This window comes from Cygnus atratus, chromosome 5, assembly GCF_013377495.2.
Source record: "Cygnus atratus isolate AKBS03 ecotype Queensland, Australia chromosome 5, CAtr_DNAZoo_HiC_assembly, whole genome shotgun sequence".
In the NCBI taxonomy this organism is placed as follows: Eukaryota; Metazoa; Chordata; class Aves; order Anseriformes; family Anatidae; genus Cygnus; species Cygnus atratus.
The window spans coordinates 29,295,874-29,310,614 of NC_066366.1; the positions used below are offsets into that span (position 1 = coordinate 29,295,874).

At 44.3% G+C, this 14,741-nt stretch overlaps 1 protein-coding gene across 1 annotated transcript in view; it reads right to left on the bottom strand.

The window, feature by feature from the left end:
- LOC118244497 (deubiquitinase DESI2-like) overlaps positions 1-14,741 on the bottom strand; it is a 60,237-nt gene that overhangs the window by 15,995 nt on the left and 29,501 nt on the right. The window contains exon 3 of the mRNA XM_035539534.2: positions 1,005-1,077. Coding sequence (XP_035395427.1) covers positions 1,005-1,077 — 73 coding nt within the window. The remainder of the gene's footprint in view (positions 1-1,004; positions 1,078-14,741) is intronic.

The window sequence follows — 14,741 nt, forward strand, 5'->3', positions numbered from 1 at the left end:
GTGGTGGAGGCACCTGGAAACACTGTGAGAGGCTGTCAGTGGTGGCACCGAGCTAGAAAAAAATCTTTTCTCAAGTAGGGAGAAATCAATCCTCTTCTTCCAGAGGGCAGCACGGCAGGCAACTACGGGGAATTGTTTGTAGGAAAAAAAAAAAAAAAAAAAAGATTACACTGCTGCCTTAGCATGTGGGCTGAGCCTGGAGGCCCCTCCATGTTATACAGGCCACCTTGCATGGTCTGTGAAAGCTGCTGTGCTCAAGACAGAACACAGCACCCCAGCGATTTTTATCTGCTGCATGGCACTAGCTAAAAATACCACAAGTGAGGTAACCCCAGTCATTCCCATTTAACACTAGCTGAAGAAGGAAACAAAAAGTCTGTGATGATGTCCTGTCCTTTGGCTTCGCTGTGCTACAGCTGTTTTTCTGGATACCTTAACTGCATCCCTTGGGTGCTGTAATCAACTTCAACCCCATCCAGACCATTTCAAAAAGCCTTGCAAGACATTTTTTTTTCCAATTCTGCTGTTCTAAAATAAAAGCTTCCAAGATCTGGAGGTGCAAATTTTAAGACTTGTAAAGCACAGACATTCATAAAGAATTACTGCAAAGCTGGTTTATTCTGGCATGGAATTAGTACAAACATTCTTATGCAGGTTTTAAGACAGCCACTGATCCGCATCTCTCTTCCCCCTCCCCAGTCTCTCCTCCTCCTTTGTTGCCGGTCTTTCCAATGTTGTTTGGTCCTCCCTCCCTATCTGCCAGCCTGCTACACACCTGCACAAGCTATAGAGGCTGCAATTACATGCTGAAGATACAAAGAACTACTTTATTCATGGCAGAACTGCACAAGTTCCAGCTGGACTCCACAATGGACTCTAAAACAAAGCTGGCTGAGTTTCTCACTCCTTGCCAAAAGCTATACATTTGGGATTATTTTCTGTATCAGACTAGCCATGCAATTTTCTCTCTGTTCTACAGGTAACGAAAAGGAAATACTTCATACCTCTGCCGTAGATCTCGATGCCAGAGTGGAAGACACCAATCCCCAAGGTGGAGGTGTATTCATTTATCCAGTACTACAGTAAGAAAAAAAAAAGTGCATTTGGGAGCATTAGCAGAAAAAAAGAAAAAAAAAAAAAAAAACGATCTTGCCCTGGGGCATATACCCCTATCTCCCTTCCTCAAGACAGCTTCTCTTAAGGACAATGATAATTCTGAAATTTTCCTGAGACAAATTGAGGCTCCTTATAGAGCAACAGAAGTAGGCACTGTGTTTATACAGCTGGCTGGGATTACATCTCCAAAAAAATGCTCATCTAATCCTTTCCATGTAAGGCATTTTCCTATATTAAGATACAACTAGACCTGAACCTGCATAAACCCAGCTTCTATAGGATATGTGATTATTCATCTCTCTTTTCCCTTAACTAGCTAACCATTTCCCCTCCATTCCAATTTACTTGTCTTATTTTCAAGATACTGAAGATCTTGAGTTAAAGCATTCCCAAATATTTTCTGTACACTGTTATACAACACCTCCCAACATCTACTTTTTAATCGGTTACTTTTAGGCATGTTTACTCAGGAAATGAGATCTCGGAGACAAATCTATTCCTCGTGTTAGTCAGAGAAGCACCATTTAGTAGTTATCTATATGACATCTAACAAAAAACACAGGATCTCTGAGAAAAGAAACAAAGAAGCTCTGAGTATACTAGTCAACATTTTGCTCAGAGGCACCTTACAGTATCAAGCACTGTTTTCAGAAGAGACAAAGGTCCACTGCTCCGAAATTATATCTAAGATGACCACAACTTCACCCAAGGGTGAGACAAATTTTCAAGAGGAGCTGTTAAATGACTTTGTTGTTCTGGAGTCCATCTCCTCCTCACTGAATATAGAGCAGAGGAATACTACAGCACGCATGCACCGCTCCTCCACCAGCACTGCTCAGGGCCTGTTTCCACCATACCGTGAAGGACAGTGCAGACATCCAAGCAAACCCCAGCTAAGCTAATTCTGGAGTGGGAAGCCATACAGCCATGCCAGGGCAGTGCTGCACTAGAGATAACGAGCCCTGCTCTGCACAAGCATTTATTAGGTTAGCTGCAGAGCTGTGCTGCCACAGAAATGATGTTTTCAGGCAATGAGTGGAAACTGCCAGCGCCTGGTATATTTACAGTTCGCTTATGGCAGTGAAAATGCATCTCTAGTAACTCTGAGCAGCACAATTCCTATTGTAATCAAGCATTGCAAGGAAGTGAATGTTGTTCACTTATCCCTGTACAACAACACGACAGGCTCATTAAGCTAAAATTCCCTTATGGCTCTGGCAACAGCTTCTGGTGGAGCCAGAATAGGCTGCAGCATCCCTGGTGCCTGGCGACACTGAGCTGCCACGGTATGAGAACGGACCCCCCGCTCTAGGCAAGCAGAGGTCTGGCATACTCCATCTACTCTCCTCACTCTGCTTGCTTATGCATTTTTGATGACTGCATTGAATGCAGTAGTTCTGTAAATCACCAGGAAATGGTTTCTGCATGACCACTGCGACTCGGGAAAAACACAGTAGTTTTGGCATGAAAAGCAAAGGCCCAAGCCTGACTTGACGTGGTGTTGGTCAGTACTGATACCTTGAACTGTGTCCCCCAAAATGCCCGCTTCTGGCAGTACAGCAGTTTCCTTTCCCTTCAGGATATCCTGTAATGCTCCTTGTTCTTTGAGTTTTGGTATCATAAACGATGCATTACTGCAGGACACCAGCAAACCTCCTGACCCAGGCTAGACCCCTGCCCACTGCTCTTTTCAACCCTCATATCACCTCCACTTATCTTTTCATTGAATTATACAAACTCTTGGGTTTTTGGATACATCAGAGCACTGGACTGGAGCTAGATCAAGTAGCTCTCAACCTCTGCCAGCTGAGATGGAGCACTGGCACTAGCAGTGAACCCTCTTTTTGAGGGCCACAGCTGGTATTTAGGGATAAACGTCCCCTTGCCTTTTGCTGCCCTTCCCCACAAACCTCTGTTGGCCTGTCCTCTGCAGCACGGACATCCCTATTCTGACTGGGGAAGACAACACAGAGATGGAGACCGCATGGAGAAGCCCACACGCCACCAGCCACATCTCCTGAGAAGACCAAAGCCCATCTCACATGGGCACAGAGCCCTCAGACCACTTCTTTCTTTTCTCTCTTCAGTTCTCCTCAGGTCTCACGGGTTAGCTCCTCAGACTCTCAGATAGCCTCAGTAAGCTTCAGAGAAGCACTGGTTTCCAGAAAGTCCTGCTGTAACTGCTCCCAGAGGGCAAGGTAAGGAGGTTGCCTTCGTCCCTCAGGCCGAGCTGCTGTCTCACAGGAAAATTCCAACCACAACGTGCCCAGGTCACACCAGCTGCTTTGCTCAGAGGAGTAACTAACAGCAAGATTTATTTTAAGTTGGAATCATTCTTGCCAGTTATCAAAGTCAGGGCTACCTGCCGGGGCTCATCAGCATCAGGCTTTGTATTTCAAACGTGAAACTTGAACTGAAAGCCACTTTCAGCTATAGTTCTTCCTTCTTCTGTGGCATCCAAACAACAAATAAGTAGAAAAACAGGACAAATAACACACTAAACATGACCGCCTCGTGTGTGCAGAGTGCTGTCAGATCACAAAGCCCTCTGTCCCCTACCTGCGGGCACTGCTCCTGTTCCCAGCAGAGCCACAGCCCCAGAACCACCCTCTGCCCACCAGAGAGGGACAGCAGCATTTCTCTGGCTGGCACCAGGTACTGCAGGACTACAAGCATCACATGGACTCCTCCATATTTATATGCTGCATTCTTCAGTATGAATCCCTTTAACAAACTGTTATGGACCTAACCGTAACAACCTCAGCCACACCTGAATTTCACCTGAACAGAAGCTGTATGGGTTTAGTGCTTCCTTTCAAATAACCTTGACAACACAGGGGTGTTAGTGAAGTGAGATCTGATTTGCATCTTAGATAATACTGAGGATTTTTGTTTGCAGTGAACTGTTAGCAAAACCAAAATGCAAAGCAGCTCTGAATCACAGCTGCTGCTGTCCTCATCTCACCCCCCATCTCCAGGGTGCTGCAGAATCTGCTGCTGGTGTGTGACCAAGCACGCAACGAACGCTTCACGGCACTTTGGCACAGCCCACGGGTTGTCTCAGGAGGAAGCTGTGCTGAAGCGAACATGTCAGTCACTTGCTGAGCTGGAAGAGAGAATCCAAGCCAGATTTGAAGCCAGGTTTGTACACACATGCATGAGCTGGCCTCATTTTCCGAGGACTTTGCAGTTCTGAGCATAAGAATAGCAGCAACAGTCAGCAAATACTCATCTCTTGAGTAAATAGGCTGTATCTTAGATTAAAAAAAAAAAAAAAAAAAAAAAACCTACAGCCTGTTCTGAGCCAGCTGAAAGAGCTATGGAATTGAATTCAGCAGTATCTTAAAGGGACTCGTGATTCATAGCTGCATTGCATGCTGCCTGCAAAATTGTGTCATAAACCCTGCAGAAAGGACTTGGAGCAATCTGTCTTATTTCTACCTTCAGCCAAGACAGAGAACAGCTCAGAAGTGAAGAGAGGCAAAGAGGAAGGCTAGACAGACTTCACAAAAGCCGGAGAGAGCCCAGGACTCAAAATTTAAGCCCAGAGAGGAAGCTCTGTTCATTTTGCAGTATATCAGTTAAGAGCTTTTCATGCAAGTCCCTGATGAAGTAGAATTTGAAGTTTTCTGTTTTTTATTCAAGCCATCTCCGATTTCACAGTTGGTTTGGTTCAGAGATCAAAGTGTCCAGTGAGAGTTTAGATGCTAGGGGATACTCTGAGTCAGTTATTGTGTTATTCACTTTATTTATTCATCTTTCATACTCAGAGATAGAAGTGAAAATCTTACCGGGACAGCGAACCATATCCCAAACTCGAAGAAAAACTAAGAAGCTTCATTATATTGATATGCTGCTGGAAGGTCTGGGATAGAGGAGCAGATAGTGTGATACTTGTAGGTTATGAACCAGTAAATAACCAAATCTCCTCCTCCATATGCATATAATTCAATAGGATTGCTTCCTTTTCCCTGTGAATCAACTGGCAAAACTTTGCTTCTAGGAGCAAGAGAACAGTAATGGGGGACCAGAGCTACAGATAATATTCTGACACTACTAATGTGTATAGTGTTAAGGGACTGAAGGAAATGGTCAGATCCCCTCACACTCCGCTAGTCTTCAGAGCATGAAGCACTCCTGACAACACGAGTCCCATCACAGACTATCTGCCTTACTCCTGGGCTTGAGTTTAATCCTCTCCTTTTTGAGAGCCAAGTCACATGCCATCACACCAAGTCCTCCCTTGCAGAGGTGACATCTCCTGTCCACAGGACGGGGGAGCTGGCTCACTGCAGAAGAGACCCTTGGCTTGACAGATCCCAGGGGAGGACACTCAGGGTTCCAGCTGCTACTAGTGTGCTCCCTGAAGAAGTTAGTCGGACTGACAAGGAGCCTTCCTTCACTCCTCTGCCTTTGATACACTATGCAAACTTCATGCAAAATGTTTTTTTCCTTAAGGCTTTGTCTTGGCCTTTGCAGTGCTTGGCCTCCGCTGTTAACTTACCTAGGCAACTTCACGAAAACTTGCAGAGGAGTGTGAGTAGTCATAAATGCACTGATCAGTCACATCTCAAACACCAGAAAAATCCTCTGCAACGTTAAAGCTCAAACCAGAAGTCAGTATTAAATGCAACATCAGATTGATGCAAGAGACCAAGTCAGGAAGCATCAAAGTAGTATCCAGCATTATTTTCTGAGATTTGTTGATCCAGATGTGAAATATGAGAGTAGAAAAAAAACAAACGTAGAGGTGAAGTTAGAAATCACTACAGGAAATCCATCAGTGAAATCTCAGCCCTGTACAGTCAGGTAGAAAATGTTCAGCAACTTCAGAAGAGTTTCGCTTTCTCCAATACATTTTTCTGAACCTGGATCTTGGGCCCATATAGGTGGAAGGAAAGAGCCCGAAACAGCTCACAGACTATGAGTAATGCTTGTAGTGGTGAAGGAAGCATTATCTCACTATAGACATGCAGGACAGCAGGCTTCCGATAGATCTTTGCCAAGGGGTTTCAGTCATATTGCAGCAGTATTCACTTGTGTCCCACAGCCCTAAGCGTGTGCACGGTTCTGCCAACGTGTCTTGATCCTTCTGCTGTTCACTCCTGGCCTAGAGCTCTAGTAATAAAAACTCACTATCACGTGGAGTGACATCAAATTATACAGCACGGCTGCTGTTAGTAAGTTTTCTTTAGCAATTGGATGAGACCCAAGCTCATTTCAGTGTGACCTGCGTCTCTTTTACACTCAATTCTCCATAGTTCCAAGGTCTGTAAATTAACCAAGTTTAAAATGCTATTTTCCTAATGTACTGTGAATACAGATTAAGCATGAAAGGATTTAAATGCATTCAGGCAGAACAGCAACTAATAAAAAAACAAGCAGCCTAACAGGATATTGAGAGGAGGAGTGATGACAAAGACCTGTCTTTGGTACTTCATACCTGGGAAAAGCTGTCTGGATAGGTGTTCACCCTACAGCACACGCAGAACATGACTCTTCCCAGCTGGAGGATCACTTTCTATGCCAGGCTCTTTTGCTGCTGGCAAAAGGCATCAGTCTGCAAGACCTCTGCTTCATGGGCCAGGGTCTGGCAGCCCATCAGGCCACTCCAAATCCAATTAGCCAAAAGTGCCTGTTTTACTCAGCTATGCTAACTTTCACTTAAATGCCAGATAATGCTAAAGAAACGTAATACTGCAGTAAGCAGTTCTCTGTTTACAAACCAAATCCACAGGATCAGTCTCCAGTTGCAAAAGGTAATAGCTGGCAAGTCTCAAGGAAAAGTTCCCAGAGTGGTCACTGGCACCTTCATGAGCAACCCTACTGGCAGAAGTGATCAACGCCTGGGGAACCACAGGGTCTCCTACAGGAGAGCAACCAAGTGCTGAGATGCCTGCAGCTTCAATAAAGCCAGAGAGCTCCATGTAGCACTGAGATGAGCGGTCATACAAGGCAGGACTTGGGGACCTCACTTAAAACTTGGACATTTTAGAAGAACTGTCTGGAGAAGAGACATCCATGGAGTAGTCACATTACAGAAGGAAGAAAGACAAAGCATCTGTGTGTGCAGCTGACTCTGCTCCACTGCATTTTGGATGGAAGGAGCTTTAACCTCCCAGACCAGCCCTTCTCAGCTGCTGTCTAGGGCAGTTCCCCATCATTCACATCAATACACCTCAAACTGGGAATTTCCTGGGCAATGACAGCCTGAATTTACAGCTTATTCTGCTAAGTGTTACAGCTTATGCTGCTAAGTGTATTCCTTCACACAACCCCATAAACACTAAGCTCAGAGACAAAGCAACCCAACACATCAGAGAGGCCTGTGTCACACCCAACTGCACCCAACTTGAGAGGAAGGCCAGGCCAGGCCTCTATAGGCCTCGAGAGCCACCTGTCTCAGCAGCTCTTCTGCTTTTTAGCCAGGCTCTGCTCTGCAAAGGATCTTTTCCTCTCCAGTTAGTTAAATACACTCCTTAGCTATCTCCTCAGGAGGAATTTCTTTGGAAGTTGCAGTGTTTTTTCAGACATTATTATGTACTTCTGAATTGCCTGACGCATGAGCCAATGCTAAAATCTTAGCAATCATGAAACAAAGAGCTTATTTCTGCAGCTTCTAAACACCACATGTGGATTAAAAACTACTGCTGCTGCTGAGGGAGAGTTGGAAATCTACTTATGCTTCAGTGTTGTGATGTAATGTAATTTTACTGGAAGAACAGCAGGACAGAAGAACATTAATCATGCTGCAGAAAGGAAACAGTATGCATTCCAGCAGTTAACTTTGGGCTGGGCTCTGACTATTTTACATTTTAAATTATGAAAAAAAGATTTAGCTGTGAGAATGGGATACCTTCAGTGTTGCCATTTACCACCTCCTCCTACAAAAGGGCAGGCATAGTCCTGGCTCAATATGACACCACTTGAAGTCTCTTACAACCATCTACTTTCTCCACCACCATTCCGCTTTCTACCCTACTGCACTGATGGCAGGCATTATCCTGCAGCCATGCCAGGGAGGAAGCTGGCCCCTGCGTATCTTTTGCCTGCAACCATACACATCTGTAACCTGTTATTAGAAGGTAGCATATTCTGCACTAAATATAGTCTGCTCCTGCTGAGGAGAGCAAACGTTCACCCAACTGGTGTTTCAGAGCTTGAGTGAGGACCTGCTTTATCAGTGGAGAGAGAGGGCAACTAGCTGGCTGGATTAAGCAACTATTTTCTGTTCCTGTGGAATGAACGTCCCCATATCTTCCATTTGCAAGTTCACAAAGAAGCTGGCAGAAGTTAATCCACCAGCCCAAGGGTCTGTCACACCAGTTATGACACTAATGGCCCAGCACAGGCATCTGTGTACACAACGTGGTATTTGTAGTAGACTGTTTGTGCCATATGAGAAGCAATATGCCATTTTCCTAACCTCCACCTGCTTCCCTTAACCTCAGCTCCGACTGTGCCTGAAGGAGAGGCAGGGGTGGGACTGGGGGCGGGACTGGGGGCATCCAATGAAGCCACTAAAGGGGGACGTTGCTGGAGAGGGGAACAGCATGTGCCAGTGCTAAGAGCCTGACCCAGACAGTGGTCTCATAAAAAACCTTGCAGAAGGACAAGCGGTGCTATTGCGCACCATTTCATGTGCTGTATCTCCTTAGTTTTGACAATTTCTGTGTACAATCGTAATCTCAAGTATATGGAGCCAGAAAAAAAAAAAAGCATCCATTTGCAGGATTACACTGAAGTGTTTTAGCTCCCAGACTAGCCTTAATATTTTTTTCCAATATGCCATAGTGTTTGTAAGGTTTTTTTTATCCTGCTTCAAGTGATACGGTCTGTACGGCTGGGACTAGGTCTGTTTTCCTGATAAGGCTACTATGCACAGCAATCCTCTGCTTTTGGGATGCATCTCATTTGCTCTGTGTGCAAACCTTTTGTACAGCTCAAAGGGAACTGAACTCTCCTGTAAAATACCAGACACGCTGTATACAAGCTGTACACAGGACTTGTTCAGTAGAATTATCCTTGTGTTGCAGGACTGAATTAGTTACTGCATGATTCACACAGATAATTAGACATTATTTTCCACTTGGACAAAGAAAAGTGAGGTTACAAGGAGCAGAAAGGTAGGAAATGCAGCTGGGAAACTTAGGTGTGTTAGGAACTTAGGGAAGTGCCAATACCTTTGCCTTAGATGCGTTCACAATGACAAATTGAGAGGTATTCAAAAAGAAAGGCAGCAAAATGATCACGGAAATGGTGAGACTGAATTACAAGAGAATTAATTCAAAAGAACTTAGCAAAGTAATGGCTACAGATGACAAATTTGCAAACATTTGAAGGGCTGATGAATTATGGGAGAAGACTTCTGAAGAATGGTACAAAAGGATTCAAGTAGGAGTTAACAGTTTGAAAAGAAGAGAGACTTAGGCTAAGCATTTAGAAGTTCTTTGGCAGTGAGAAAGCACAAGGAAACATTTATATGACTGAAAGCTACATCAGGAAAGCTTTAGTGTGCCTGTCCATGACAGAGTATTGAACGGTCTGATGTGTTTTCCACTGCTAACATCTAGGAGGCTGTTAACAGTCTCAGTTGAACACATTTTGACCCCGCACACCTGTGTGCATTGTAAGCCCTCGGCTCAGTTGCTGGAGCATGTCAGAAAGCAGGTTTCCTACCAAAGGACATTTGGGCGACCTGTGCACCACTGGGACATAAATACCCTACGGTCCAGTTTACAAGGAGACATCTGAAGCACAGTGTAGACACTGACTCTGGAACTACCAGGCAAGTGAGGGCCAAACTAGAGCCAAGCAATATGGTCTCAGGGCTCTGTGCTTCACCTTGCCACGCAACAGCTTTCCTCAAGACCAGATACATCCTCAAGATCACCCAATTCTGTGGTTCTCTCTCCAAAGAGGAGACTAGCCCTGTCCCAACAGCCAGCAGTACAAAGAGGAAATTGACATTTTGTGCATCCTTTGAAAATGTGCACTCCAGTCTACATACTAAGCTTGCCTAGACCAAAATACCTGCCTTTGTTCAGAGAATCGGACTGTAGGAGACACGTACCCCAAGCCCTCCACAGAATAGCTAATTGCCTGACAGCTGTAGCTTGGCCCCAAAGTGCTGAAAAGCACAGTTCATCTCTCTGCTCTGGCAGATTTGTAGCAGGAATTTAAACTTCAGCCTGTCACATCCAAGATGAACACCCTAATCACTAACTATAGCTTCTCCATCAAAGTGATGCATGTGCAAGTAAACAGCTCCAGCAGGAAAGATTGAGAGAGATCCATGCCACCACATAAACAGGCAGTTAAGACTCTCTGACCAGAGGCTCCTGCCCTCTGCCCTGCTCAGGTACCTGAATCTCTCCCTGATAGTATCAAAGCCTTAATACAACACTGATTCTTCTGCTCTGGCTTGCTCTGTCAGGATGCACCTGCCTGGCAGAAACACAAATACTTACTTTTTTGCTAGCTCAGGCACATGAACAGCCCACGTCTGATCAAGTAAGGCAGATTTTTAGGGATCTCAAGTTTCTAATGAGAACATCAAAAACACTAATGTCTTTCAAACTACGAAGTACTGCTTATCCTCCACTACACTCTCCATTCATAACTAGTTCAGGAATAGAGTTCAGCAGGATCCAATTTAGCCAGAGGCTTTGAGAGAGAAAGTTAATACCTATGAAGACAAAAAGTCTGCTCATCTTGTTAACATGGGGCAGGGATCCATTGCTGGGGGGACTGGAAAGTCTGGCCTTGTTCCTGAATGGTGTTTCTTTCAGTTATCCTCTGCCAAGTTACTTAGACTTCCCAGCTGATCCAGACCAACATACTCATCCCCATTTCACATCAGCCTTGCTCACCTGCCAAGATCGGTCTGCCTTTTCTCCAGACCATATCTCGTTAGTCAGATGTCATAGAGAATGGAGAATCATCACCAAAATGCCAAGCTGCAACCATTCAGTAGAGATGGGATGCAACAGACTAATAGTAAAGCCCCTGTTGTCAGAGATATGCCCTTGATAATTTAGATCAGCTGCACACAGGTCGCTTTCAACTTTATTTTGGCAAGAACATTCCCTTAAGTACTGCCCTCTGAAGGCACCCTACGCTGAGTTATAACTGTGGTGAGGGGAAAAACTACCTAGTGGAAGGAATTAGGTAGTAAGCTTGACTCAGATTTAGAAATATTTAGAAACATGAAAGGATTAAAAAAGAATGGAGGTGGGGGGAACAGGAATATGGATGTGTGGAGCAAAAGAGAAAGAGAGAAAGAAAAAGCAGCCCAGGAACCAAAGAAGCAACGTGCAGGTTTATCATCATCTGGATGTTCACCTATCCCCTCAGAGAAAAGAGCCTCCCTGACATAACACTGGAGGGGAAGAACACTCGGGAATTGCTGCTCTGGAAACCAGAGGCCAAAGATTGTTCACAGGCATGGTGGAGAAAGCAACTATTGATTTATACACTTTCTATAAATTTAAAGATTTACTCAAAGGTGAGCTTCTTTGTTGTTGTTATGCTCACTCTTAGGAGAGGTGATTCAACACTCTACGTCTCTATTTTGCAGTTCTTCCTAGGATTTCAAAACACTTCACAAGCATTGAATTGTTAAGCCTCACAGCATTTATGAGGAACAGGAAAGCACTCCTCATTTCAGAGGTAGGGGCAAAAAATACCAGAATACAGCTTGTGCTTTGACTATGCAGTGAATCAGGAGCAGAGATGAGTTCAAGATAGCAGCTCAAACAATCCAACAACGCTTCTATACTGCCCACCAAAAAAAAAAAAAGTGGGCTACCTGGTTATCACAAGGTTTGTTAAAGTTGAAAGGAGTGAGGCTGACCCACAGCATCTCCTCTTCTGAAAAGGGATATCGCAGTGACTTTGTTTGCCAAAGGCACTATAGCCTATTGAAGAGCTTGCACTTTATCTGACAAACTGAATGAAAGAACATGGAAGAGGCTTTTTAAAAGTTTCAGCTGTATTTTTTTTTCAGCTTTAACTGTCTCCGAAGGAGTTGACTGCTAAGGCTAGAAATCTCTTATTGACAACACTTCACTCATTTCTACATTACAACTCAATTTATTAATATTTTCACCCAGGACAACAGCCTTCTAGATATACAAGGCAGAGACATCTACTCTTGTCACACCAACAAAGAGTAAGAAACTCGTTAAAACAACTTTGATTCTGCCAGGTTCCTGCGTGGATAACTACTTGGAGAAGGCTGAGGTAACAAAGTCCTAGTAGTTACAGCTGTCACAAAGGGACAAGAAGTCTCTTTTGATGTCACCAAAGGACCAAGAACATCACAGGCAGTGGAGTAAGAAGCCCTTTTGTACCATCCCATTAATACAGACCACAACAACATACTGTTTTTGACCCGTTGTGCACAGAGACCCAAGGGAGACAGACGACAACTTCAAATGAATCTGCAGGCTTAGCAGACAAATTCATTAAACAAATAGTGATGTCTTCAGCAGAAAAAGAAAAAGAAGAGGCACAACAACTTGAACAGAAATAAGATTATTGCTCAAAAGAAAATAGGAAAAATATTTTGGCTTCAAATCAGAGAGGGAAGTACATTCAGAGATCTATAGACTAACCAGTGATGGACTGTATGGACAGTCCCAGAGGTAGATAGGAAACAAGGACACATGAGGTTCACTTTCCCTGCTTTGCTATGGGCATACAACAGACTTACTTTGGACCAGGTCAAAACTAAGATTTCATCAGGACAGTACCACGTTCAAATTCAAAACTGACCCTTCAAATTCTTCAAATTCCTGTTTACCCTGAAGTGGCTAATGCCAACAGCATCAGCAACCTGAACGGACTCTCCTGCTCCACTGCAGCTGAAACAGATGGGCTCCACACTCAGACAGTTCCAACAGAGATAAGGATCTCCTCTCCCTTCCAGCACTGATTGTTTGCTGCTGGAAGTCCATGGATGCAGACCTCACCCCGGAGTTCACAACGGCAGCAGTAGCGCCTCACAACCAGGAGTTAAGCCTACCCACCAGCAAATCTGGACTTCTACAGGCAATACCATAATCATATAAAAAAAGAAAAAAGGAAAACACTCTCCAGATCTCCTCTCCGGGCAAGTTCCATGCAAGGCCAAAAATCAAGTCCAGTGCTTACACGTCATATAGACCTATAAATCCTCACTCCCTGTCTCCTTCTCACTCACTTGCCAAGAACATTTGCACCTGTCCTGGGAGCCAGCAGCAGCAGTGTCAGGAAAAAAAGAGTGGGGTGGGGGCTGTTTGCACCTAAGAAATCTATATTCATGCTGGCTTTAGTGGCACGTGCTCAAAATACCTTGCTGTGCCTGCAATAGCAATTGGCTGGGTGCCATTGACATTAGTTTGCTATTGCAAAAATCAATATTTATCTCGGAGCTTCTGAGAAGGGATTCTGTTCTCCAGCATGGACGGGGGAAACCCTTTCACAACATGAGCTGAGATTTTTCCTGGAGAGATTCCAGGGGCCATGCCTAGCTGGCAGTGTTTCTAACCAGCTTAGCTTAGGAAAATGCTGTGAAAAACAGATTCCCTCAGTTTGTGCCTTGTCCTTTTTTCCTACAGTGCTTTGTCCTGTCCTGGATAACTCTTCAAAAACAGTGCCAGTTTCACACTGCGCCTCGTCTCTCTGCATTACGTTTTCCTACAAGAAAAAGGGATATTGGTGCATTTTTGCCAGAGTCATACACACTCTCTCTGCTGTTCCAGCACAATTACTGATACTACATCATTGCAGGGATGTTTCCATATTACAATTTAAGGGATAAAGCAGATGCCAAGGAACTTAACTATAGCAATGATGAAATGCTGCTGTGCCATGGGGATTCAAATACACCTTCCCTCAAGAAGCCAGTTTTTGCTGGTCTTAAGGCAATAAAGGAGTAGAGGAAGGAACAGTTCCTTGAGAATCAAACTGTCTAAAAAAAGTGGGTTGCCCTGGAACCTAGCCCAATGCCAAACTGGTTTGTGAAGAATTATCTTCTTCTAAGCACAGAACTGATAGAAAAACTGTGATCGGGAAAGTTCAGATAGTCCTTTATAACCCATGTTCAAAGGGCTTCCACACTGTCTGATTTTCCACACTGTATAAAATAGCTGAAAACAGTAATAACCGCAAATAGTGCTGGAAGTCTGAGTGATCATTTTTAGTTAGTGACATTTAGCTATTGGATGCTGACAAACAGCTCTGAGGATACTTTATGCCCCATATGAAGATGCAACAGAATGATTAACATGTGCAATGTGCTATGATGGCTGGGAAAGATTTGGAAAGCTGTGGGAGTACCTTAAGGACTCCAGTGCAACACGCTGTACTCCTGTTTGTTTGGGGGCTACGAGGGATTTATTTTTCTTTCAAGGATTCCCACTGTCTTTATTTAACAAGAAGGACTGGACATGCAGACCTGGCGTCATTTAATGGCCATCCATTACTGAAAGACCGAGATTATGGCTAGCAGCAGAGCCTGGCAGCAAGTCATCAGCATTTAGTAATATGGAGACACTGTTTTGGGTGAAAATAATTTCAGATTACAGGGTGGGTATTTGCGTAGCCCTTCAATGGGACAACCTCTGTGCTTGCTTCTCACG